The 27148-nt window shown below is 38.9% G+C and overlaps 1 protein-coding gene across 1 annotated transcript in view; it reads right to left on the reverse strand.

Annotated features, from left to right (window-relative positions):
- ARHGEF6 (Rac/Cdc42 guanine nucleotide exchange factor 6) overlaps positions 1-27148 on the reverse strand; it is a 120540-nt gene that overhangs the window by 56547 nt on the left and 36845 nt on the right. Inside the window, 2 exon segments of the mRNA XM_033201648.1 lie at positions 15251-15321; positions 26216-26417. Of these exon segments, the coding sequence (XP_033057539.1) occupies positions 15251-15321; positions 26216-26417 (273 nt within the window).

Below are 27148 nucleotides of genomic sequence, written 5' to 3' on the forward strand. Positions count from 1 at the left end.
CATAAAGAAGGAAAGAATATTAGAGAAGTGATAAGCAAAGATAAAATAAAAACTTTTTTCTTATTTTTAATTGACCTAATAGATAACAGTTTATTCAAAATAATAATAGCAGCAATGTATTTGATGATGTGTGTGTATATACTAATGTGTATTTATGTGTAAGTAAAATGAATGACAGCGATCATACAAGGGATGGGAGGTAATCACTAGGAATACTATGTTATTATAAGGTACTTGCACTACCTGTGAATATAGTGTATATCTTTGTATAGTATTATATGAAAGCGAACTGGGACTAGCTATGAGGGCATAGAGCAACCACTAAAAATGTTTATTTAAAGAAATATAATTGATATGTGAAAAAAGAGAAATGGACTCATATAAAACGCTTAATTAAAACAAAAAGCAAAAAAATGTGGAAGACAAAAAGCGAACAACGAAAAGGGCAACAAATAGAAAACAGTAACAAGTATGGTAGGCATTAATCCACCTATATCAATAATCACTTTAAATGTCAGTGGTCTAAATGTACCAACGAAAAGACAGACATTTTCAGAGTGAATCAAAAAATAAGGCCCCACCATATGCTGTTAATAAGAAATTCGATTTAAATATAAAGACACGACCGGGCGCGGTGGCTCAAGCCTGTAATCCCAGCAGTTTGGGAGGCCGAGACGGGCGGATCACGAGGTCAGGAGATTGAGACCATCCTGGCTAACACGGTGAAACTCCATCTCTACTAAAAAAATACAAAAAACTAGCCGGGCGAGGTGGCGGGCGCCTGTAGTCCCAGCTACTCGGGAGGCTGAAGCAGGAGAATGGCGTGAACCCAGGAAGCGGAGCTTGCAGTGAGCTGAGATCCCGCCACTGCACTCCAGCCTGGGCGACAGAGCAAGACTCCGTCTCAAATAAATAATAAATAAATAAATAAATAAATAAATAAAAAGACACTTATAAACTAAAAGTAAAGGGATGAAAAAGGAGGTATCATGTTCATACTAATCAAAAGAAAGCTGGAGTGGTTATGTTAATTTTAGACAGAACAAACATTAGAGCACGAAAAATTATCAGGGATAGAAAGAGCCATTACATAATAATAAAGAGGTCAGTTCTCCAACAAGACATAACAGTCCTTAATATGTAGGTGCCTAAAAACAGAATCAAAATACACGGGGCACAACTTTCATAATCAAATGAAAACTCTTCATCAAAGTTGTGGTGGAAATGTTCTCCCTTCAATCAATAATTAAAAAAAAAAAGTAACACTCTAGTTCCTTGTCAGTGCAAATGACAATAAATTTGCTTACTTAACCCACTCTCATTCAAAGACCAGGTGAATAAAGAATATTGATAAATCTGAAAGTATATTGATATATCTAACTTCCCAAAGAATAACAATAACAATTATGAAAAACTGTTAAATAATTTATACAAATTTCTTTATGCATAGCATTTTAGAACTTTTAGTATGATAAATATATTTGAAACTCTAAGCAGGGCCAATATGATACTGTGTTTTTCAAACATATGTGACAATGGCATCATGTATTTTTTAGGCATTTTATACACATTGGTACTTGCTAATTGCTATTCCAAGAAATGAACAAAAGAAACATTTTCTTTGGCTGAGTTATATTTTAATATTATGCCTTTCAGTGAGTACTGACATTAGAAGCAGCTATATAAAAGGCCATTATAGTTGTAAACTATTGTTGTAAACTATAGTTAAAGACATTGTCCAGTATGTTGATTGGCATTCTCGGAGTAAATTCCTCCTGTGATTTAATACTTGGTAAAAAAACAAAAACAAAAACAAAAAAATGTGAGGCAAAAACTGCTAGAACTTCAAGTAGAAATAGATAAATCTATTATAGTTGAAACTTCACTACCCCTCTATCAGAAATGGAGAGATCCAGCAAGCAGAAAATCAGTAAGCACATACTAGAACTCAATAGTACCATCAAGCAACTGGATATAGTTGGCATCTATAGACTACTTCATCCAACAACAGCAGATTACATATTTTTCTCAAGCCTACATGAAACATTCCTCAAAATAGACCACATTATGATCCATAAAACGCACCTTAGCAAATTTAAAAGAATAGAAATCATGCCATCTATGATCTCAGATGACAATATAATCAAACTAGAAATCAATAACAGGAAAATACTTGGAGATTAAACAACACATCTCAAAATAACACATTTCTTTTCTAAAAATATATTTCAAAAGAAATTTTAAAATATTTTGTACTAAATGGAAATGAAAGTATAACATTAAAATTTGTGGAATGCAGTGAAAGCAGTACTTGTGGGGAAATTTATAGCACTGAATGCATATATTAGAAAAGAAGAAAGATCTAAAATAAATGATCTAAACTTTCACCTTAGGAAACAACAAAAAGAAGAGCAAACTAAACCTAAAGCACACAGAAGAAAAGAAATAACAAAAATTAGGGCGGAAATCAATGAGATTGAAAACAGAAAATCAGTAGAGGAAATCAATAAAACCAAAAGCTGGCTCTTTGAAAAGATCAATAAAATTGGTGAACTTCATTGAAAAAAAGAGAGAAGATACAAACTGTTAATATCAGAAATGAAATGGCAGGATATCACTAGAGATCCCATGGAAATTAAAATAATGTTAAAGGACTATTATGAATAACTCTGCCTACAAATTTGATAACCTAGATTAAATGGAGTTTTTTTAAAGATACAGTCTGCCAACACTCACAAGAGAAGAAACAGATAATCTGAATAGGCCTACATCTAGTAAAGAAAATGAATTGGTAATTAACATCCTTCCAAAACAGAAAGCATTAAGCCCAGATAGGTTCACTGGTAAATTCTACTAAACATTTAAGGAAGAAATTGTATCAATTCTTTACAATTTCTTCCAGAACATAGAAGCACAGAGAATACATACTTCCTAACTCATTTTATGAAGCCAGAATTACCCCAATACCCAAACCAAAGACATTACAAGAAAACTACAAACTAATATCTCTAATACATATATTTACAAAAATCATCAACAAAATATTAGCAAATAAAATCCAGCAATAGATAAAAAGAATGCTACAACACAGCCAAGTGTGGTTTAACAAAGTATGCAAGACTAGTTCAACATTCCAAAAAATCACTAATGTAATCTATCACATCAACAGGCTAGAGAAGGAAAATCACATGATCATATCAACAGATGCAGAAAAGGCATTTGACAATATACAACATCCATTCATGATTTTTTTTAATTCTCAGAAAACTAGGAATAATTTCTCAACTTGATAAAGAACAGCTATGAAAAAAAAAGAGAAAAAAGAAAATGAAAAACCAACCAACAAACAAAAAAATCCCCGACATCTAACATCATACTTAATGGTAAGAAACCAGATGCTTTCCTACTAAGATTAGGAACAAAACAAGAATGTTCCCCTCACACCACTCCTTTTCAACATCATATTGAATGTCCTAGCTAACGTAATAAGACAAGAAAAAAATAAAACGTATATACATTGGGAAGAAAGCAATAAAACTGTCTTTATTTGCAGATAACATGATTGTATATGTAGAAAATCTGAATAAATCAAAAAACTTTCTGGAGCTAATGAGTGATTATAACATGGTTGCAAGATGCAAAGTCAATACACAAATGTCAATCATTTTCCTTTATATCAGCAATAAACAATTAAAATCTGAAACAAAAAAACATATCATTTAGATTAGCACCCCTAAAAATGAAATACTTAGGTATAAATCTAAGAAAATATGTACAAGATCTATACAAAGAAAACTACAAAACTCTGGTAAAAGAAATCAAAGAACTAAATAAATGGGGAGATACCCTATATTAATGGGTAGAAAGACTCAGTATTATCAAGATGTCAGTTATTTCCAACTTGATCTATAGATTCAACATAATTCCAATCACAATCTCAGCAAGTTATTTTGTGAATATTGACAGATTCAAATTCCAAAACTAAAAACAAAATCAGTATGTTAATATCTGCACTCCCATGTTCATTCCAGCATTATTCATAATAGCCAAAACATGAAATCAGCAGATGCATGGACAGAGAAAATGTGGTATAAAAACACAGTGGAGGCTGGGCATGGTGGCTCATGCCTATAACCCCAGCAGTTTGGGAGGCTGGGGAGAACAGATTGCTTGAGCTCAAGAGTTTGAGACCAGCCTCAGCAACATGGTGAGGCCCTGTCTCTACAAAAAACTAAAAAATTAGCCAGGTGTGGTGGTGCACACCTGTAGCCCCAGCTACTTGGGAGGCTGAGGTGGAAGGATCACTTGAGTCCAGGGGCAGAGGTTGCAGTGAGCCAGGATCACACCACTGCACTCCAGGCTAAGTGACAGAGCAAGACCCTCAAACAAAACAAAACTCAATGGAATACTATTATACAAATAATATTTGTTTTGTCTCAAAACAAAGCAAAACACAATGGAATACTATTCAATCATTAAAAAGATGAAAATCCTGCCATTTGCAACAACATGGATGAACCTAGAAGACATTATGTTAAGTGAAATAAGTCAGTTACAGTAAGAAAAATACCACATGATCTCATCATATATGTAATCTTTTTTTTTTTTTTTTTTGAGACAGAGTCTCGCTTTGTCGCCCAGGCTGGAGTGCAGTGGCGCGATCTCGGCTCACTGCAAGCTCCGCCTCCCGGGTTTACGCCATTCTCCTGCCTCAGCCTCCCGAGTAGCTGGGACTACAGGCACCTGCAACCGCGCCCGGCTAATTTTTTGTATTTTTTAGTAGAGACGGGGTTTCACCGTGGTCTCGATCTCCTGACCTTGTGATCCGCCCGCCTCGGCCTCCCAAAGTGCTGGGATTACAAGTGTGAGCCACCGCGCCCGGCTCATATATGTAATCTTAAAAAGTTGATCTCATAGAACTAGAGAATGGTGGTTACAAGGGGCTGGGGCAGTTGGGGGAGCCGGTTGGGATGATGTTGATCAAAGGATATGAAACATCCGTTAGAAGGAATAAGTTCAAGAGAGCTCTCGTGCAACATTGTGACTATAGTAAATAACAATATATTATACTCTTAAAAAATGCCTAGAGAGTGAATGTTAATTGTTCTTACCACAAAAATGATAACTATGTGAGGTAATATGTGTGTTAATTAGCTAGCTTTAGTCATTCCACAATGACTAAACATGACAGAACATCATGTTGTACACAATTAATACATATAATTTTATCTGTCAATTATAAAAAAGACCATTCAATGGGGAGAGAACTTTTTTTAACAAACGGTGCTGAGAAAACTGGATGTTCACATGCAAAAGAAAAAATGTACACCCGTACCTCATACCATATACAAAAATTAACTCAAAATGGATTTCAGAGTTAAATCTACAAAAGTCTTAAAGTAAACAGAGGAAGAAATCTTCATGACTTTCAATTTGGCAATGGATTCTTGGGTGACACTAAAAGCATAACAAAACAAAAATAAGTAAATTGAAATTCATCAAAATTAAAAACTTTTGTGTGTGCAATGACATTATCAAGAAAGTGAAAAGGGCCGGGTGCGGTGGCTCAAGCCTGTAATCCCAGCACTTTGGGAGGCCGAGACGGGCGGATCACGAGGTCAGGAGATCGAGACCATCCTGGCTAACATGGTGAAACCCCGTCTCTACCAAAAAATACAAAAATCTAGCCAGGCGAGGTGGCGGGCGCCTGTAGTCCCAGCTACTCGGGAGGCTGAGGCAGGAGAATGGCGGGAACCCGGGAGGCGGAGCTTGCAGTGAGCTGAGATCCGGCCACTGCACTCCAGCCTGGGCGACAGAGCGAGACTCCATCTCAAAAAAAGAAAGTGAAAACACAACTCATAGAATGGAAGAAATATTTGCAAATCATATATCTGATAAGAGTCTAGTATCCACAATATATATAGAACTATTACAACTCAACAATAAAAATAATCAATTAAAGTTGGCAAAGAATTTGAATAGAAATTTTTCCAAAGAAGATATACAAATGGCCAATAAACATACCCAACGTCATTAACTAGTAGGAAAATGCTAATCAAAACCACAATGAGATACTACTTGATACTCAATAGGGTGGTTATATTACAAAGAAAAAAACAGATAACAACAAGTGTTGGTGAGTATATAGAGAAACTGAAACTCTTACAATTGTTGGTAAAAATGTAAAATGGTACTGCTACTGTGATAAACAGTTTGACCGTTCCTCAGAAAGTCAGACATAAAGTTACCATGTGACCCAGCAATTCTCCTAAAGAAGTGAAAACATATGTCCACACAATAATTTGTACATGAATGTTCACAGCAGCATTTTTAATAATAACCAAAAAGTGCCGGGCGCGGCTCAAGCCTGTAATCCCAGCACTTTGGTAGTCAGAGGCGGGCAGATCACGAGGTCAGGAGATCGAGACCATCCTGGCTAACACGGTGAAACCCTGTCTCTACTAAAAATACAAAAAATTAGCCGGGCGTGGTGGCAGCAGGTGCCTGTAATCCCAGCTACTCAGGAGGCTGAGGCAGGAGAATGGCGTGAACCCAGGAGGTGGAGCTTGCAGTGAGCCGAGATAGCACCACTGCACTCCAGCCTGGGCGACAAGAGACTCCGTCTCAAAAAAAAAAAGTCCATCAACTGACAAATGGATAAATAAAAGCTGGTCTAACCATACAATAGAATATTACTTAGCTATAAAATGAAAGCAGTATTGATACATTCTACAACATGGATGAACCTTGAAAATATTATGCTAAGTGAAAGAAATCAAACACAAAATATCACATATTATAGAATTCCATGTATGTAAAACTTCCAGAATAGGCAAAATCCATACAGACAGAAAGTAGATTAGTGGTTGCCAACGGCTGAAGGGAATGGGAAATGGGAAGTGACTGATAATTGATAGAAGGTTTTTTGCTGGGGTGATAACAATGTTATGAAATTAGATGAGATAGTGGTGATCATTGTGCAACTCTGTGAATACACTAATAACAGTGAATTATACACTTAAAATGGTGAATTTTATGCTATGTGAATTATACCTCAATAAAGCTATTATTTAAAAACAAAGCACAAATTTCTCACCTGTCAATAAAAACTCTTCTGTTTTTTCTCTGACTCCAAGTCCTTATCCAGGGTCATGGCCCTCAATACTCAAGCTTGTTCATCATGATAGCTATTTGTCCTTCTGGGTTGTTGTTCACTGCAGTTCCTCAAGTAATCACTTATACTCAGCACTGATATTCATTTTTTTATTCATAGAAATAGAGATAAATGCACTAGAATTCAACAGTACTATATTTTATTAAGTAAAAAGGAGGAAGTAAGGCTCATATGCACATTTCTTTATTTAAAATATTTATTTGGGCCAGGCAGAGTGGCTCATGCCTGTAATTACAGCACTTTTGGAGGCTGAGGCAGGCAGATCACTTGAGGCCAGAAGTTTGAGACCAGCCTGGCCAACATGGTGAAACCCCCATCTCTACTAAAAATATAAAAATTAGCTGGGCATGGTGGCACATGCCTGTAATCCCAGCTACTTGGAAGGCTGAGGCAGAAGATTGCTTTAACCTGGGAGGTGGAGGTTGCAGTGAGCCCAAATCAAATCACGCCACTGCACTTCAGCTGAGTGAAAGAGGGAGGGTCTGTCTCAAAAAATATAAAAATAAAAATAAAATATTTACTTGGTTATCTATAGTATTGGTGTTGGGAATCAAAAAGGATGGGGCCCTCTTATATTTGGGAGGGAATTAAGTCTTCTAATCTTTTTGTTCACACTTTTCTTTTCTTTTCTTTTGAGACGGAGTCTCACTCTGTTGCCCAAGCTGGAGTGCAGTGGCACAATCTCGGCTCAGTGCAACCTCTGCCTCCTGGGTTCCAGTGATTGTTCTGCCTCAGCCTCCTGAGTAGCTGGGACTACAGGCACATGCCACCATGCCCAGCTAATTTTTAATTTTTTGTTGAGACGGAGTCTCACTATGTTGCCCAGGCTGGTCTTGAATTCCTGGGCTCAAACTATCCTCCTGCCTCTGCCTCCCAAAGTTCTGGGATTACAGGCATGAGCAACCATGCCCAGCTGTCACCCTCCCTTAAAGCACTGTTGTATATAACTGTCATAGTCCCTGAATTATAATATCTGTTGAAATAAAGGAAAACAACAGCAAACAGTCATAGCTTGAAGAGAATTTTTTAAATTAGAAAAATCATAGATATTATTTTCATCATAAAATGTGATTTTTAAAACAAACACTACTTTAATTCCATTGTTTATATAATTCACTCTCCTTCTCCCCCATTGAAATAGCCTTAATATTTCAATTCCCTTTAAAATGCTATCATATGGGGTTCTTGTACATGAAATTGCTAAGATTCTTCAAGAAAGATGCCAGGTGTCCTGCTCCAGTGGGTTTATTTGCTAGGTGAGCCAACAAACTTTCTAGGAGACCCATCTCTGCTGGAACCACTGGCATAGGACAGTTACTTCCCATGGGAGGGAGGCACACAGACACTTCCTGCTGCCTTGGAGTGAGTTCTGGAGAGCTAAATGGAAATATACATTAAACTCCTATGACTGCAAGTTTTGAGAGTGGCAGAATGGACTTTACAAAATTAAAATGACAAAAGTGGTTAGTAAGTCTTTTATCAAATTATGCCCCCCTCCCCCCCCAAAAATACATGTGAGTAGTAATATACTAAACAGAACTTCTCTTGCTGTGGTTGGATGAGCAGGAATGCTCATCAGGGTGGATTGGATGTTTGGGATTCCTTCCCAAAGTCACTCAGAACTTTATTGCTTTCTTCAATCTCAAAATATCAACTGATGAACTTCTGAGACTGGTTCTTTATTTTTCAGGCCACAGGGCATCTAATGTAAAAGGATAAGAAGGGAAGCAGACAGAGAAGGCTATGTGCTCCCAAACAGAAGGCCTCAGTGGTGAGTCAGAAGGCAAGGAGTTTGGCAGGCCAAGCAACTTCAGAGCAGTACAATTTGATCTGATGAAATCCATTCAAACTCACTAAAATAGACTCTGTCCAGACACTGCCTTTGCCTCCCTGACTCTGTCTTCACAAGGACAACTGGGCATCCTTTTGCTCAACCAACCTTTGCCTGAATTCAGAATAAAATAGACAGTGAGAAACCATAGGAAAAAAAAAGGTGGAGGCCTTTGCTACCGCCATCCTGGGCTATTGATTTTCCAGTAAAACACATTTCCTACATTTCCTGGAGAGGCTTTAGAGTGAGTTCATTTGTATAACTGTTTTCCAAAGGGAAGGAGTCATAAAAGTATAAAGAAATTATTTTAAGAAACTAAAATGCATAAACAATGGCTGAAAATAGAGATATCTCCAATGATAAAGGAGTCTATAATGGTCTCAGGAAATCTTAAATCAAAGCAAAATTATTACAATATAGGAATTCTGAGATAATTACGATGCCTATGAATATGAGCTAATGTTGGTGAAGTTCTTTGAGAACAAAAAGAGCAATATATTATAATATTTATGTCATATTTGATTTATATGCCAGTAGAACTGCCTGCAGTGATTGATTCTGCACGCCCAGGTCCTTGGCTTTCACCAAACAAGCAGCACTAGTCCCCATTATCCACAGATAGATTCACGAACTCCCCAGGATCCTGTCACTTCCTCCACCTCCAGCCCTCGTATGGAAGAGTAAGATGGGAAGAGAGTAAGAAAGAAATAAGAGTGGATATGGAAAAGAGAATCAATGGATATATGTGTAAGGTAGTTTAGGCTAGTAGAATTGAAAAGGTGAGTGAGCACTAGAAAGGTAGAAAAATCCAGGGTGGCGTGAGAGGGTAGATAGATGAGTGAGAGAGAAAATGAGGGTGAGCAGAAGACGGGAAGCTACAGCAAAGGTTACCCAAGGCTTCCTAGGATTTTTGTAATGTAACATGCCACAGCCTTCCTCCCACCTTTTCTACCGCAGGCAAGTTCTATAAAACATGCCCTTAAGGCATCTACCTTATGTTACATAAAGTAGAAGAAAGCAAGAACAAAATAAATTACATTGGGCCTTAGTGATTATATTTTCCTCCCCCTGTCTGAATAAACTTTCAGCTCTTCTCTGCTTGTCTAACTTCCGACCTTCCTCCAAGATTTGCCTTGAATCCTACATCCTCCATTCAACCTTTTCCTTGATTGGTTCTCATATTTTAGGTGAAGTGAGCATCAGAGCCACCTGTGCATTAAGGGGAAGTGGTTAAGGAAGGAGTGGAGGAGTTGTTAAAAATGCTATTCCCTAGAATCAACAGCCAGAGAATTTGATGTAGCAAGTCAGGTGTGTGGCCCAGATGTCTGTAGTTTCTTTCTTTCTTTCTCTCTTTCTTTCTTTCGTTCGTTCGTTCGTTCGTTCGTTCCTTCCTTCCTTCCTCCTTCCTTCCTTCCTTCCTTCCTTCGTTTCTTTCTTTCTTTCTCTCTCTCTCTCTTTCTTTCTCTCTCTCTCCTCTCCTTCCTTCCTTCCTTTCTTCCTTCCTTCCTTCTCTCTGTCTCTCTTTCTTTCTCTCTCTCTCTCTTTCTTTCTTTCCTTCCTTCTTTCTTTTTCGAGACAGAGTCTCACTTTGTCACCCAGGCTGGAGTGCAATGGCACAATCTCGGCTCACTGCAACCTCCGCCTTCCAGGTTCAAGCAATTCTCCTGCCTCAGTCTCCCAAGTAGCTGGGATTACAGGCCCGGGCCACCACGCCCAGCAAATTTTTGTATTTTTCGTAGAGACAGGGTATCGCCATGTTGGCCAGGCTGGTCTCGAACTCCTGACCTCAAGTGATCCACCCGCCTTGGCCTCCCAAGGTGCTGGGATTACAGGCGTGAGCCACCACACCCGTATGTCTGTAGTTTTAACAAGTTCCCCAGGTGCCTCCGAGACAAAGGATCCCAACTGCATTTTGAAAAACCCATCTTACAACACTTTACAACCTTACATCATTCTCTACCATGTGGCTTACACTATCATGTTTGTCCTGCCCTCCCAATGAGACTATGGGTGCCAAGACCTAAGTGCTGCATACAAATAAAGCCTCACCACCAAGCTGTATCAATTCCTTTCTCTGATTTTTACTTTTTAAATCTTCCTGGCATATAACATTAAGTTACAATGAGCAAAGAAAGACAATGGGCAAAAGAAGATTATTAGAAAAAATAATTAATAGTAAGAGAAGTTTAACATATGGCAGCAATAACTGAGGACAATTAAGGAACCAAGGTCAGGGGCAGTAAAAGCTTTCTCTGGACTGCCATGACTCTCAAGGATGCTAAGTTCCTATTCAAAACAACAGGCCAGGATTGGCCAAGTCTCAGTTACCCACATTAAACATGCCTAGTGGCAGGTGTGGGTCTGAGCTGGGTGCCACAGCCACCTTGGTCACACTGGACAACTACTTAACATTTCAAAATTGACATGACACCAAAATTGCATCAAGGCCTAAATGGGGCTGAAATCAGCAGATAATCCCTTAGAAACTTGAAAAAGGGGAGAATATGTCTGCAGATTTACAAATTCCCAGAGGTCTCTATCCTGCCCAAGTTTACAGGATGTGATGATTAATTTATGTGTCGACCCAAGTTGGCACATAAAATTAATCAGCACATCCTGTAAACTTGGGCAGGATAGACAGGGTGCCCAGATATTTCGCTAAACATTCTTTCTGCGTATGTCTGTAAGGGTTTTCCAGATGAGATTAGCATTTAAATTGGTAAATGGAGTAGAGCAGATTGCCTCCCTATTGTGAGTGGGCTTCATCCAATCTGCTAAGGACCTGCATAGAACAAAAAGGTAGAAGAAGGGAGAATTTGCTTTCTCTGTCTGCCTATTTGAGCTAAAAAATTGATCTTCTCCTGACCTCAGAGTGAAATTAACACTATCAGCTCTCTGGTTCCCAGGCCTTTGGACTTGTACGGAATTACACCACCAGGTTTCCTGGGTCTCTAGCTTTGAGACAGTAGAGTATGGAATTTCTCAGACTCCATACTCACATGTGCCAATTCCTTATTCATTCTCTCTCTCTCTCTCTCTCCTATTGGTTCTGTTTCTCTGGGAAACCTGACTAAGACACAGGACCAAACTAAAGGCAGCCTTGGGCTGGCAAAGACTCACTAAATGGAAGAGCATAAGAACAGGTCTGGCTGGGTGCAGTGGCTCACACCTGCAATCCCAGCACTTTGGGAAGCCAAGGCGGGAGGACCACCTGAGGTCAGGAGTTCGAGACCAGCCTGGCCAACATGGTGAAACCCTGTCTCTACTAAAAATACAAAAATTAGCCGGGAATTGTGGCGCATGCCTGTAATCCCAGCTACTCAGGAAGCTGAGGCAGGAGAATCGCTTGAACCTGGGAAGCGGAGGTTGCAGTGAGCCAAGATCGTGCCACTGTACTCCAGCCTGGGCAACAGAGTAAGACTCCATCTCAAAAAAAAAAAAGAATAGGTCTGGTCAGAAACAAGTATTATTGGGGTATGGGGATAGAAAAATCTGTATGATACCTGATATAAATGACGAATTGATGGGTGCTGACGAGTTGATGGGTGCAGCACACCAACATGGCACAAGTATACATATGTAACAAACCTGCACGTTATGCACATGTACCCTAGAACTTAAAGTATAATAAAAAAAGAAAAAAAAGAAAAAAAAAAGAAAAATCTGTATGGGCCGGGCGCACTGGTTCACGCCTGTAATCCCAGCACTTTCGGAGGCCAAGGTGGGCGAATCATGAGGTCAGGAGTTCGACACCAGCCTGGCCAATATAGTGAAACCCCGTTTCTACTAAAAACTACAAAATTAGCTGGGCATGGTGGCGCTTGCCTGTAGTCCAGCTACTCAGGAGACTGAGGCAGAAGAATCGCTTGAACCCGGGAGGCAGAGGTTGCAGTGAGCCGAGATCGTGCCACCGCACTCCATCCAGGGCAGCAGAGTGAGACTCCGTGTCAAAAAAAAAAAAAGAAAGAAAGAAAACAAAAACGAAAAATATTTATGAAAAAGAAAATACGTAATTTCCTGTTTTATTTGAAAAATTATATACACACATATATTACAGGCTATATATACATATATATGCAAATATATGGTACACATACACCTACCTCAAAGAAAATTTGGCACGAGATTCACTAACATGTTAATAGTGATTATTTCTAAGTGGTGGGATTACATGTGGTACTTACTTTCTTTTTTATATTATTTCTGTATTGTCTGATATTTTAAAAACAGCTGTTTATATAACTAGTTATATAAGAGAAAAATGTTATTTCTTTTTTTAATGAAGTAAAAATCAGTCATTAGTATTCTTATAGATCTAGCAACAGAAAATATCTACAATTAATGACTCTGGAGGGAAGAAAAGTTAATATACCATCAGTTGAGGGCACTTTTCATGTGAGTGAAATTGATTTTACAAGTCTATAAATCCTGTGGATGGAATAATTTTTTTTTATTCAACACAGATTAGGAGGACAATCAGAACACTCAAAACATATTTTGAATTAATTGACACTAAAAATTTGCCTAAATATTCAAAGCCAAAGAAATGTGGATTTAAAAAAACCAACCAACCAAAATCTCTTCACATCCATATCTAGTTACAATATATCCAGCTGGTCAATAATTAAGCAATATTCACATCAAATTTCTACAGGTTCTTCACAGGCTATCATGGTTCCCCCAAAACATTTGTTTTCTTTATGAGGTCTGAGGTTTGGGATAATATCTACCAAAAAATATTGTGAAACATAAATATCCTTTGACCTAAGCACTTAACTTTCACCATACAGATCTTCATATACTTTGACAAGTGATATATATATAAGCTATTCAATGCAGAATTGTCTATAACAACAAGGAACTAGAAACAACACACGTCTTCCAACAGGAGGTGGGATATATAAACTGCAGCATGTCCAGAGTTCGACCATTATATATACAGGATTGATATAAATTCCATGAGAATCACAGAGTTTACTCTGCCTTGGATAATCCCAACCACATTTTAAGTTGGTAGGATCAGCAGAGGCAGAGAGAGATCCAAAGCAGAGTGATGATATGCTCCAGACCCACAGGTAGAAGCAGCTATGGTAATATTTTCATCCATCATTCCACTACAACCTTTCTTTAAAAATTGAATAATTAGGAGTTATCTAAAAGCTAAAAGAAGTGATCAGGAAGTAAGGGAGAAGGGAATCTACCTCTCCTGGGTAATACATTTTAGCCTTGGAAACGTAAGATAAAAGATATTAACAAAATTGTCCCCTGTGATTATTTATTGTCCATGTTAGCTAGTGAGTTCCTTCTTGATTTTTCATATTCTCTATTGCTCATGTCATCATTATGGAGCAAATTCACTGAAGAGTGAAATTCAACTTTTTGAAACCAAATGATATTCACATACCTGTATAGAGATGTTTAAAAACTCTATCCATGCACAAAGGGAGATGAGTATGCAAGACAAATGCACATAGAACACTGGGTAAAAAAGTGAAACTGTATTTCAGCTGAGGTGGTGAGGCGGGGCCGGGGGAATGACAAGGCTACCAGACAGGGAAACTTAGAGGTTAATCATGACTTGACCTTTTAATTAGTGACTGGGCCAAGTCTGGAAAGGAGACGTGAAGAGAAAGCAGAGAGTAGATGAAGGAGAATGATGCGATTTCTTTTTCAAATAGGGATTTATTTTGAGTATTGCACATACCCTATTTATAGCTAACATATTTTGACATATCTGTGTTTAAGCCAGAGAGCCATGTCATTCCTCCCACTGTGCCAAAGGGCAGTTTTCCTTTTGGGCTCTCTTTAAAGGATGATAATATTCCAGAGGATATAAAATGAAGTCATTGATTCTGAAGTAAAATCACAAAATGCAACCACTTAAAATTTATTGCATTATAGGAACTTGGAAATTCACCTTCTAAATATCTGGTAAGGGTATATCTAACTGCTGAATTTCACCGTAATTCTTACATATTAGCCAATTTCTATTTCATGCTGTTTAATAGGGCTTGCTCTGAATCCGTGCTACCTTTGAATTTTTCAGCACGGTAGATATAAGACTTCTAGATATCTGTAAGAAGCATATGAGTAGAAGAGCTCCACTGTAACGCAGATGGCATTGGACTCATGCATGCAACTTTATTCAGTCTTTCCTTGTGTCACCTCAACACATCAGTGGTTTGACAAGTGAAAAAGTTCCATATAGAGTCAAGAAAATTTTTATTCATCATCTGAACACTTACCACAGTATAATAATTCTTGGTAAGTGGAGCAGTTTCAAATCCTTTGATGGCCTTGGGGGAGAGAGGTCTCTCTGTGAAAAAGACATTTAAATTATGTTAATATCACAGAAGGCTATTCCGAACATTTTATAACACAGGTCAACTAATATGCTATAAAGATTCCCAGTGGAAGGATCAATGGAAACGTACATTCTTAAACAAGTGAAACTACAATTGTGCTAAACTATAGATGGTCAAAGTTAGATCTTCTTGTCTAGACTCCTCAATTTCCAAAGGAGGAATAAGCCAAGGAGTTAAGACCTAACTAAGAAATAGCAGGGCCAGGGCAAGAACTTTACTCCTGGTTGAGGTTTGTCTGCCCTCTTCATTCAACTTATTCGAACAGATACACAAAACCAATACTAGCCAAATGCATACAGATAGTCGCCAACTTATGATGGTTCAACTTATGATTTTTCAACTTAACAATGGTGCAACAGCGATACACATTCAGTAGAATCATAATTTATTTTGACATTTTCCTGCCTTGGCAAACTACTGTGTACATGACCTAATAAATACTTTATTATAAAATAGGCTTTGTGTTAGGTAATTTTGCCCAACTGCAGGCTACTGTAAGTTTTCTAAGCACATTTAAGGTAGGCTAGGCTAAGCTATGATGTTCAGTAGGTTAAGTGTATTAAATGTATTCTTGATTTATGATACTTTCAACTTACAATGGGTTTATCAGTATGTAACCCCATCGTAAGTCAAGAAGCATCTGTACTTATAACGTGCAATTTACTATACAAGTATAATAAAATATAAATAATGGCAAGCATGCCTTTCTTGGGTGTGTCTACTATGCCAACAACAAAATAATCAGAAGGTTTAACTCGATGAAAACTAGCAGGACATTATTCTCTTTTAAGTATAATTTTCATATTATTCCATTGCGTTGTAAAATGCTGCCCTTCTTTTAACTAAATTAATCTTACTTATTAAACTCATGACTAAAGGAAATCCTAGGACATTCTTTAAAAAAAAAAAAACAATAAAAATATGAGATAGTCATAACAAATTTTTAGCAATGTCACAACATAGCATCTTTCCTACCTGCATTTTCTCCTCTGCTTCACTTTGTTTTATATTTTAATTTTAACTTGCTATACTGTATACTGTTTTAAACCCTTTCTAAAGTATGGTGCAGTATAAATAACCAAATAATAACATATCATCAGATCTTCATTTTTCTTTTTTAAATAATATTTTTAAGTTATAAATCTATTGCAGTCCCACCCCAAAAAATTTTAAATATAGAACAGAAAATAAAACCCAGCAATTAGCCCATTACCTAGAGCTAACCATCATCATTCAGACTGTTTTTGAAGTGTGTCTTCCCATTCTTTTAGGTATGTTTGTGAACACACACATGCACACACTCTTGGATCTTTCTAACCTTACCTGCAGTTTTATAATTCTTCTATTACAATATTATGTTATAAATATTTTCCCATTTAACCTTGATTTTTAATTATTATTGTATTGGAATATCCCTAATATTTATTTCATACTTAATAGCTTTTAAGACACATTATTTGATCTTTACAACAACTCTGACAGGCAGACTATCTTCTCATTTTACAGAGGAGGCCACTAAGATTCAAGGAAGTGAAGTCAGTTGTCTCACGTCATGCAGCTAGGAAATGGCAGAGCCAAGACTGAAGCCCAGGTATGTCTTGACAAGAGCCTGTGTTCCTAACCAATATGATACCCTGAGATAAAGCTACTGAAGGGCTTGGTCAATGGCATGGACAGGGATTCCTGCTGGAGTTCAGAAAGGCTATGAGTTTGATCTGGGATGGTTAGAGAAGACCTTGCTAGGAAGGAGGCACTCGATCTGGCCCTGAAGGGCAGATGGAATTCAAACAGGCAGGGAAGGCAGTACAGAGTTTTCTTTTCGGGGAAGATTTCAGAAACACAGATGTATGAATGGCAATGCTCAAGGCAGAACTATTCTTGTGACAGTGAGTTATCCAGTGGGACCAGGTTGGGCAGAGTGAAAATAAGGCAGAAAAGTAGCAATGAGGGACAATTCTGTCACTCCCCGGTGAGGACAAGTGGAGCATAGCCAGTTCCTGGAAGCTTTATGCTAGTTCAAGATCCACCTGGATCCACTGGTGGTTCATAAGGCTTTCCTGGGAAAATGTGAGCACTATCAGAAATGAAACAGGGAACATCAGTCCAGACCCTGGAGATATAAAAAGGATAATAATGGAATACTACAAACAACTCTACACACATAAATTTGACACTTAGGTGTGAAATGAACCAATTCCTCAGAAAACAAAAGCTACCGCAATTCACCCAATATGAAATAGATCATTTGAATGGCCTTATAACTATTAAGGAAATTGAACTTGTAAATTTAAAACTCTGAAAAAGGAAATCTCCAGGCCCATAAGGTGTCACTGGAGAATTCTATTAACTGTTTAAGGAAGAATCAATACTAATTCCATATAATGTCACATAGAAAATAAAAGAGATCACTTCCCAAGTCATTTTATGAAATCGCTATTACACTGACACCAAAACCATACAAAACGCAGCGCAAAAAAGAAAACTGCAGACCAATATCCCTCATGAATATAGATGCAAAAAAATTTACAAAATATTAGCAAGTAGAATTCAGCAATATTTTAAAAGAATTGTATGCTATGGGATTCATCCTAGGTTGGTTAAATATTTTTAAATCCATTAATGTAACCCATGATCTTAACATTCTTAAAAGAAAAAAGTCACATGATAATATTAATCGATGCAGAAAAAGCACTTGACAAAATTAAACACCTATTTGAGAAAAAATAACTCGTGGAAAAAATAAGAATAAAGAACTTCTTCAACTTAATAAAGTGCGTCTACAAAAAACCTACAGTTAGCATCTTATAAAAGGGGGAAAGACCGAATGCTAAATGCTTTCCCCCTAAGATCAGGAACAAGGCAAGGATGCATGCTCTCACCACTATTAATTCAGCATAGCACTGAAGTTCTAGCTCTCTCTGCAGTCTTGGTCTAAGCTGGGGAATTAACACAAAGAACAGAGGGAGACAGATTTGGAAGGATAAACTTGGAAAGTCTAAAAAAACGTAGACCTTGCAAATGACTGGCTCCATGAAACACTACAAGAGGGAATGCAAAGAGAAAAACACCAGCACTATGACCTCAGTGACAGTTTCTGGCCTCTTGTTCCTCCTTTGCTCCCCACCCCCACCCCTACCACTTCTTACTCCCGCCATGTGAAAGACTCTCTGAAACCCACACTCAGCAACATGCAAAGAAGGAATGAATATGTGGAGGTTCCGAGGAGACAAGTTCAGTCCCTGGTGGGGGATTACAAAGTGACCTAACTAGAACGAACATGAAAATGTAAATATTTTAGGGGGTGTTCTAAGGCAATGAGGAGATTGGGTAATCCAATCAGTGGGGGGAAAAATCAGTCAATATAGTGAAGAATTCCAATGGATTGTTTGTATAATATAACTCAAACAAGAGTGTCACACAAATACAGGCATAAGAAATCCTCCTGATCCTGATGTAAAGATTCCTTTCCAATTAATTTTTGATTCTTTCTCTTCCTTTGCTGGTGTACAGATTACTATTGCCTGTTGGTGGTGATAGGACAAAAAGAAATCAAGTGACAAATAGTCTCTCTGGACAGGAAACATCTATGTGATACACCCAGGGAATTAAAACAGGAAGTCTAAATATAAAGCTCAATCCTAGCTTTGGTTTATACTGAGCAGGAAGACTGATTTCTTAATCTGCCTTAATACAAATTTAATTAACCATGTACCTAATCCCCTCAATTGATATCTATATTTACTGCTAATAAAAGGTTTTAGAAGAAGGATTTGATGACCTCTTAATTGAATCAGTAGGAGAAAACAGAATTTGTTTAAAATACCTGCTCAATCGCACTTGCCTCAAAAATTTCTTGGCTTAAAAATTTTGCCAGGAAATTTTTCATGCAAAGTACCAACAAAACCCTCAACCTTTCTAGGTAACAGAACAGAGACAAAAATGTAAAAAGGATATAATTACCATTATGTTGCCACTGTACTAGCAGAAATTACTTTGATGTATTAATAACAAGTTAACTTATAAGTTACCACTGATTTTTAAAAGAGAATGGAAAATTGTATATAAGTGGCTAATTTTCTCATTTATAATGTATCTGGCTCAAATGAAATACAAGAGCAAAGTCCCTTAATATATGTTCTGTAACTTATATAATGACTAAGTTATTAATACATGTATTTTTCATGAAATAAGATCCTTAAAAAAACATATTTTTGGTCAAAATAGGGTTTATTTTTCTCATGTAATAGGAAATCCAGAGGTAGGCAAGCAGAATTGATGACAATGGCTTCATGATGTCATCAATGTCCAGATTTAATCATCCTTGGAGTGATGCTTTTGTCATCATGGTCACAAAAACTTACTCTACTTTCAGCCACAAGCTCATGTTAAAAAGAGGTGTGTGTGTGTGTGTGTGTGTGTGTGTGTCATACTCAAGTCTTCTATTTCTTAACTTTCTATAGTATTAGGTGGGTGATTCCTTATGGTATACGACCTCTGAAATCAGCCTCTTCTCAAAGAGCAGAAAAAGCTATCCCGAGAGCTTTGGCCATAATTATCTCTAGATGAGAGCTACAGTGGAATCCAAAACTTAAAACGCCACTCCCCAAGGGCAAATTTACCAGAGCACAAAGTGCTCTTGTCAATGACAGACTTAAGGGAGGAAAACTACGCACAGCACTCCCATGGCACAGTAATCTGCAGGGTGAGGGTTGTATGGCTTTGGGCTTGTTTTGTTCTGCTTTTAAGACATTAGAAAAGAATGTGTAGTATCAGGCTAAATGTCCCTCCGCCCTCCAGGCTGCCAGGCTGCATGTATGAATGTGTCAGAATTACTGACTCTTCGAGTGGTCACAGTGTTATATGTTTGACCCAATGGTAAGCAGACTGAGATCACTAAAGATTTTTAGTTCCATGCCTGATTGAATTTTATAAATGGCCTAAAAGGTTGTACGGCAATGGGGTTTAAAACTCTACGTTGGGCCGGGCGCGGTGGCTCAAGCCTGTAATCCCAGCACTTTGGGAGGCCGAGACGGGCGGATCACGAGGTCAGGAGATCAAGACCATCCTGGCTAACATGGTGAAACCCCCCGTCTCTACTAAAAAATACAAAAAACTAGCCAGGCGAGGTGGCGGGCGCCTGTAGTCCCAGCTACTCGGGAGGCTGAGGCAGGAGAACGGCGTGAACCCGGGAGGCGGAGGTTGCAGTGAGCTGAGATCCGGCCACTGCACTCCAGCCCGGGCGACAGAGCGAGACTCCGTCTCAAAAAAACAACAACAAAAAAAAACTCTATGTTGGCTGAGCACGGTGGCCCATGCCTGTAATCTCAGCACTGTGGGAAGCCGAGGCGGGCGGATCACCTGAGGTCGAGAGTTTGAGACCAGCCTGATCAACATTCCTTACTAAAATTACAAAATTAGCCAGGCGTGGTGGCGCATGCCTGCAATCCCAGCTATTTAGGAGGCTGAGGCAGGATACTTGCTTGAACCCGGGAGGCAGAGGTTGTGGGGAGCTGAGATCGCGCCATTGCACTCCAGCCTGGGCAACAAGAGTGAAACTCCATCTCAAAAAAGAAAAAAAAAATACATCAGTATGGAGTTCGTTGAAAGAAATAAAGGCCAGGCATGGTGGCTCACCTCTGTAATCCCAGAACTTTGGATGGCCAGGGCAGGAGGATCGCTAGAGCCCAGGAGTTTTGAGACCAGCCTGGGCAACACAGTGAGATACCGTGTTAAAAAAAAAAAAGACAGAGAGAAAGATTAATTAATTAATTAAAAATGGAAAAGTATTTTCTAGACCAAACATAACACAACATAGCATTTAATTTAAAATATTCCTCGGCAGCATCCTAGATAGGTTTTGGCTTACCTACTATTTTGTGGTGGTGGCAAGAGTTGGGGTAGGAAAGAATTCAAGTCAACAAAGATTCATTGAGCACCTACTTTCCCAGCAAGACATTTTTATTACCTGAAGCTAGTCTCTTCCATTGTCCCTCAAGCTCACTCTGCTCAGTCCTACCACAGAACCATCGTGGGTTTTGTTTTCCCTGAACAATCACTATGATTTAGATTGTCCTTGCCTCTCTTCTGGGCCTATTCACAGCCTATCTGTCTTTCAGTGTTCAGCTTAAGCCCTATCTCCTCCATGAAGCCTCCCCCAACCTCTTCAGGCACAACGCACTCTCTGTCTCTGAACACCAAAGCTCTGCTATATATTTTACACTTCATCATCCACTGACTTATACTGTCAGTTGCCTCATCACCAGCTCTTATCTCTCTCCTGTGCTCCATAACCATACTGCCAACTACTTGCTAGAAATCTTCAGACCTATGACTCGGTGCACCTCTGCTCAAGTACAAAACAGTTCATCACCTTCAGTACCAATCACCCCCCCAACACAGACACACAGAGAGACATGTACACTCAACCTCTGCCTCCTCCTATCTTCTCTATTAACAGAGTTCAGCACACATCAAACATTTCCTATGTCTAAAGCACCATGTTAGGCATATAGAGACAAGACGGTATACAAAGATGAATAAGTCCCCTTGACTTCCCTGTCAAGATGAGTTATATTCCTCTCTTCTCCTCCCACCTCTCCATAGCATCCTGTATTTAGCTATATCACTAAACTTACCATATTGTATTCTAATGATGTCTTTCTACACTGGAGTATGAACACCCTGAAGGCAAAAGCCATGTCTTATGCTTCTCCACTACACCAGTGTCCAAGACAGAGATTGACGCCCTCATTAAGAGAAATCAACCTTTGTGGGCTGGCTAGGTGCATGACACTGCATGCCATTAAGGAGCTCACCATCAAGCTGGACCTCTAGACTTGGTATTGTTCTCATCTGTTCCCTTATCCTCAAAACTAATCATCAGCAAGTTTTTAAAATTTCATTTCAACAGTATATACTGCATCCATCCATTTCTCTTCCTCCCCACTATCCCCACAGCAGTCCATACCACTATCTGGATTGCCTGGACCTTAGCAGTAGCCTCTGCTAGTTTCTCTACACCCTTGCTGGTTATTCCCACCACTTCCCTGAAATCCATCCCCCACATTACCTCCAGAAGGATCTTCCTAAACCATGTTATCCCTTGCCTAAAACTTGACATTGACACCACCTCTTAATGTAGTTCCAGCTCAAGGTCCCATTCCTTATCGTCATGCATCTGATTCTCAACCCAAATTACCCCACCATCCACTCTTACTTCCATGCTTGAACTTAAAAATTCCCTCTAATCTTCTTCTCCCATTCAGAAGCTTCTTCTGTCCTTCAAGACCCAATTCAAGTGCTTCCCCACTCCTTATGTTATTGTTAATCAAATTGTTTCTTCACTGTTCCTACAGCATCTTACTCAGTCCTTTGTCTGTGTTACTTACTCTGTCCTGGCCTGTAACAGTTAGTTGTGCACAAACCTGTGTTGATTACTAGACTGTAAGGTGCTAGGGGATGGCGTCTATGAGGTATAGATTGTTACAGACCCCCTGAGTGCCTAGGAGGTACTCAGTAAACAAGCTGAACAGAATTGAATTACCTATCCCGTAATATTCATTCATTTTACAAATATTTACTGAGTATAAACAAACGAACGGTCTCTGCCCTTGTGGTATTTACATTTCTAATGGTAAAATATAAACAGTAAATGAAATAAATAAGTAAATGTGTATTTTGTTAGATGGGGAAAAATAATAAGCAAAAAATTTAAGCAGGAAGGGGGATAGAGGGAGTGGGGATAGGGTTAAATTTTCTCCTGGGTGACCAGGAAAGGCCCTGCTGTGAAGTGGACAAGTGAGTGGACCTGAAGGAGGTGAGGGAGCCAGCCGTGCTGACAGCTGGAGAGTGTTCCAGACAGGGGGACACCAAGTGAGGCAGGAGCCAGTCTGGCACAGGCAGCCAAGAGACCAGTGTGGCTAAAGTGGAATGAGTGAGGGGAAGAGAGATGAGAGAGGAGGCCAGAAGGGCAATGGAAGGCCAGATCCTGGAGGCCTTGGAGGCTATTGTGATGACCTTGGCCTTTTCTTTTTTTGAGATGGGGAGCCATGACACAAGTTACATCATCATCATCATCATCATTATTATTATTATTTTGAGACAGAGTCTCGCTCTGTCACCCAGGCTGGAGTGCAGTGGCACAATCTCAGCTCACTGCAACCTCCGCTTCCTGGGTTCAAACTATTCTCCTGTCTCAGCCTCCCAAGTAGCTAGGACTATAGGCATGCACCACCATGCCCAGCTAATTTTTGTATTTTTAGTAGAGATGGGGTTTCTCCATGTTGCTCAGGCTGATCGTGAATTCCTAACCTCAAGTGATCTGCCCGCCTCCGCCTCCCAAAGTGCTGGGATTACAGGCATGAGCCACTGCGCCCGGCCCCAAGTTACATTTTGAAAGAATCACTCTGGGTACTGAGTTTAGACTGGATTACAGGAGTGACAAAAACAGGGGCAGAGATGCCAATTAGGAAGCTGCTGTCATAAGCTACATGAGAGAGGTTGTTCCGTACACTACTAGTTCCAGGCCTTCCCTGACTAGCACTCATTTCCTGGCCCAAGCAACTCAGACCTGTCCTTGACAGTTGGGTTAGATGCTTCTAAGAGTTACCTAAGTGCTCAAATCAGAGCTGGAGCTTGCCACATGAATCCTAAGCTGAGTCCTAAACCAGAGAGAATATAGGAGAAATTTTAAAAAGAAGAGCCCTAAGACCAGGACAAATAACCTGGGGCAGTCTATAAGGGAGTGGCTGGACTGCTACAAGGAATCACAGTGAGGGACATTATAAGAGAGTCGTCAATTGAGGGTGTGCTGTTCACTTCCCAGGTCCCCTCAGCAGTGCTTGGGATTCCTGGACAAAATTACTGCTCCTTTTAGTTTTGCAGATAAAGACACTGTATCAGGGAACAATGTTAGAGTGAATCTGGAAAATCTTTTAGGGATCCTGTCAACAAAATTAAATCAATGGAAAGATGTAGTGAGAGGTAAAAATCGTCTGTGAATATCATCAAAACCAAGGAAATTCCAGGCAAAGCCTGTGGAAATACTCCAGGGCTCAACAGAACCTTCTTGATTCCCAGCAATTAAAAATGCTAAGAAGTCTCCATACAGGTATATAATTATAAGTCTGCTAGTAAACATATTCCATTAAAGGAGATACCCCTTTTAACACAACACAGAACACAGAAAAGTGTGCAAATTAATTTTATCTTAAATACTTTAGGAAAAAGCTCCTAACTCTGGTTATCTGGGGGAGGGTGCAAAGAGAAGAGGAACTTTCATTATCTACATTATACAGCTGACCCTTGAACAACATGGGTTCGAACTTTGCAGGCCTATCCCATTTATACATGAAGACAATGAAGATGAAGACCTTATGATGATCTACTTCCACCTAACTAATAGTAAATGTATTTTCTCTTCTTTATGATTTTCTTAATAACATTTTCTTTTCCCTAGCTTACTTTATTATAAGAACACAGTATATAATACATATAACATACAATCAGTAAGGCTGCCAATCAACAGTAGGCTATTAGAAGTTAAGTTTTGGAGGAGTCAAAAGTTATACATGGATTTTCAACTGCATGGGGGCTCAGTGCCCTTAATTCTCATGTTGTTCAAGAGTCAACTGTATATTTCCACAATGTCTCATTTTACTTACAGTGAGCCTATAATTTTATTAATTAATTAATAGTATCAATTTTGAGGCACTGAAAAAGCAATAAGATATCTACAAAAGAAATGATGCGCTGAGGAGCTAACCACTCAAAAGAGCCCTTGTGTAAATATTTTTGAAAAGTAAAGAGATGTAGTAATGTGAATAACTAAATGCTGTTTCATGTGTATCGTGACATATTTTTATGTATGAGGGTTTGCTGGGTTTTTGCAATATCAGCGGAGCCTATCTTCTTAACAATATAGGGCAAGTGAATTATCAAAAGAACTCTAAGGAAAACTACTGAAGAGTGGCCAGGCGCAGTGGCTCATGCCTGTAATCCCAGCACCCTGGAGGCAGACACAGGAAGATCACTTGAGCCCAGGAGCTCAAGACCAGCCTGGGCAACACAGGGAGATCCTGTCCACAAAAGTTTAAACATTAACTGGTGTGGTGGCGTGCACCTGTAGTCCCAAATACTTGAGAGGCTGAGGCAAGATCACTTGAGCCCAGGAGGTTCAGGCTGCAGTGAGCTGTGATAGCCACTGCACTGTGCCTGGGTAACAGAGCGAGACCCGGTCTAAAAAAAATAAAAAGAGAGAAAGAGAGAGAAGAAAAGACTACTGAAGAGCAATTCGATGTCATTCTCTGGCTATTGTTACCAAACAAAGGTAAACAGTTAGCAGTATGCAGTGAGTTAAGGGCAATCTCGTTCAGAATCAAAGTGGCCAGCTTCCTGCAGCCCTATCATTATCATCTCTCATGTCTGAGGCATTTAGTCTTAGGTCTGCTCACAGGGCTTACGGCTAAAAAAAGGAAGTTAGCACATGGCCTCTCTTATTATTGGATTCTGCCATGGTAAGTTTTAGAGTAGTGAGAAGGACTATGTACTATATAACATGGGCTAGAATTAGTAGACATAAAGGGATACAGTTAGGGTGGACCAGTTGTCTGAGCTTTGAATTCCTTTGCTTTTTTTATTTTTCTGCTGCCTTAATGTAATCTAAATACAATTTGTTTCAAAATATCTAATCACAGATTTTTCCCAGCTCTGTTCTACTCTTATTTTTGGCATACACATACAAGCATAAACAGTTTCTGTTAACCAATTAAAACTACACAATTTTCAGTAAGAATACCAAGAAAGTACAAGAGTCACAATCAAAAGACTTTTAGAAACTTCACTTACCACTGGATTTAATTTCACGGACGTAATTACTGGGGAACCAGCCTGTTCTCCCATTTAATGTGCCTTCCCACCAGCCTCCTTCTTCAACTCGAGTGACGTAAATGATGTCCCCCTTACAAACTGACAGTTCATCCTCATTAGTCTGCTTAAAGTTGAATCTCGCTTTTACTATTAACTGATGACTTCCATTTTCCGTCATCTCCTAGAGAAACAAAAGCCACACCAAATTAAGCACTCATCTAAATAAGGCAGGGGTAGAAATGATATGGATTTAGGCAAATAAAGTGGAGGAAGCAAAGACAAAGCCCCAGATCCGTCTCAGTCCTGAGTTTTTAACTTAAGAGTCCATGAATGGGTCTCTGAGGGATGAATAAATCCCTCAAAACAGTATATAAGCTTTGGCATTTGTGAGAATGTGTATTTTGAAGTGGGTCATAGCTTTCATTTTTCTCTCCAGACCCCTCCCCATTATCTAAAGATTATCTATTTAACTAAGCCAGATAACAAAGTAGAGTGATAAGCTATTCCACCGTGGATAAGCTATTCCACCCTGCCTCTACTCAACACACAAACAGTCCACATAATTATATAACTAAGATGTACTAACCTACCCTCCATAAAATCTGCCTCCCATCTCCTAATTACTAAGGATATCTTAATTTGGCTAAGACTTATTTATATGCAAAGATCAAATACCCCATAGTTGCCTAAGTCAGGAATTCTTTTTTCCATTTTTTTATTTTTATAGATTTAGGGGGTACAACTGCAGTTTTATTACATGGATATATGAAGTCAGGAATTTCTAATCTGTCATGTATAAACTGGACTTCCTTTTCGAGGGTCACAGACCCCTTAAAGAATCTGATAAGCACAACAGATCTTTGTCTAAATGAGTTCGTACACATGGGCTTTTGTATACAATTTGAGAGGGTA

This window comes from Trachypithecus francoisi, unplaced genomic scaffold (genome assembly GCF_009764315.1).
Source record: "Trachypithecus francoisi isolate TF-2019V2 unplaced genomic scaffold, Tfra_2.0 Lachesis_group6, whole genome shotgun sequence".
In the NCBI taxonomy this organism is placed as follows: domain Eukaryota; kingdom Metazoa; phylum Chordata; class Mammalia; order Primates; family Cercopithecidae; genus Trachypithecus; species Trachypithecus francoisi.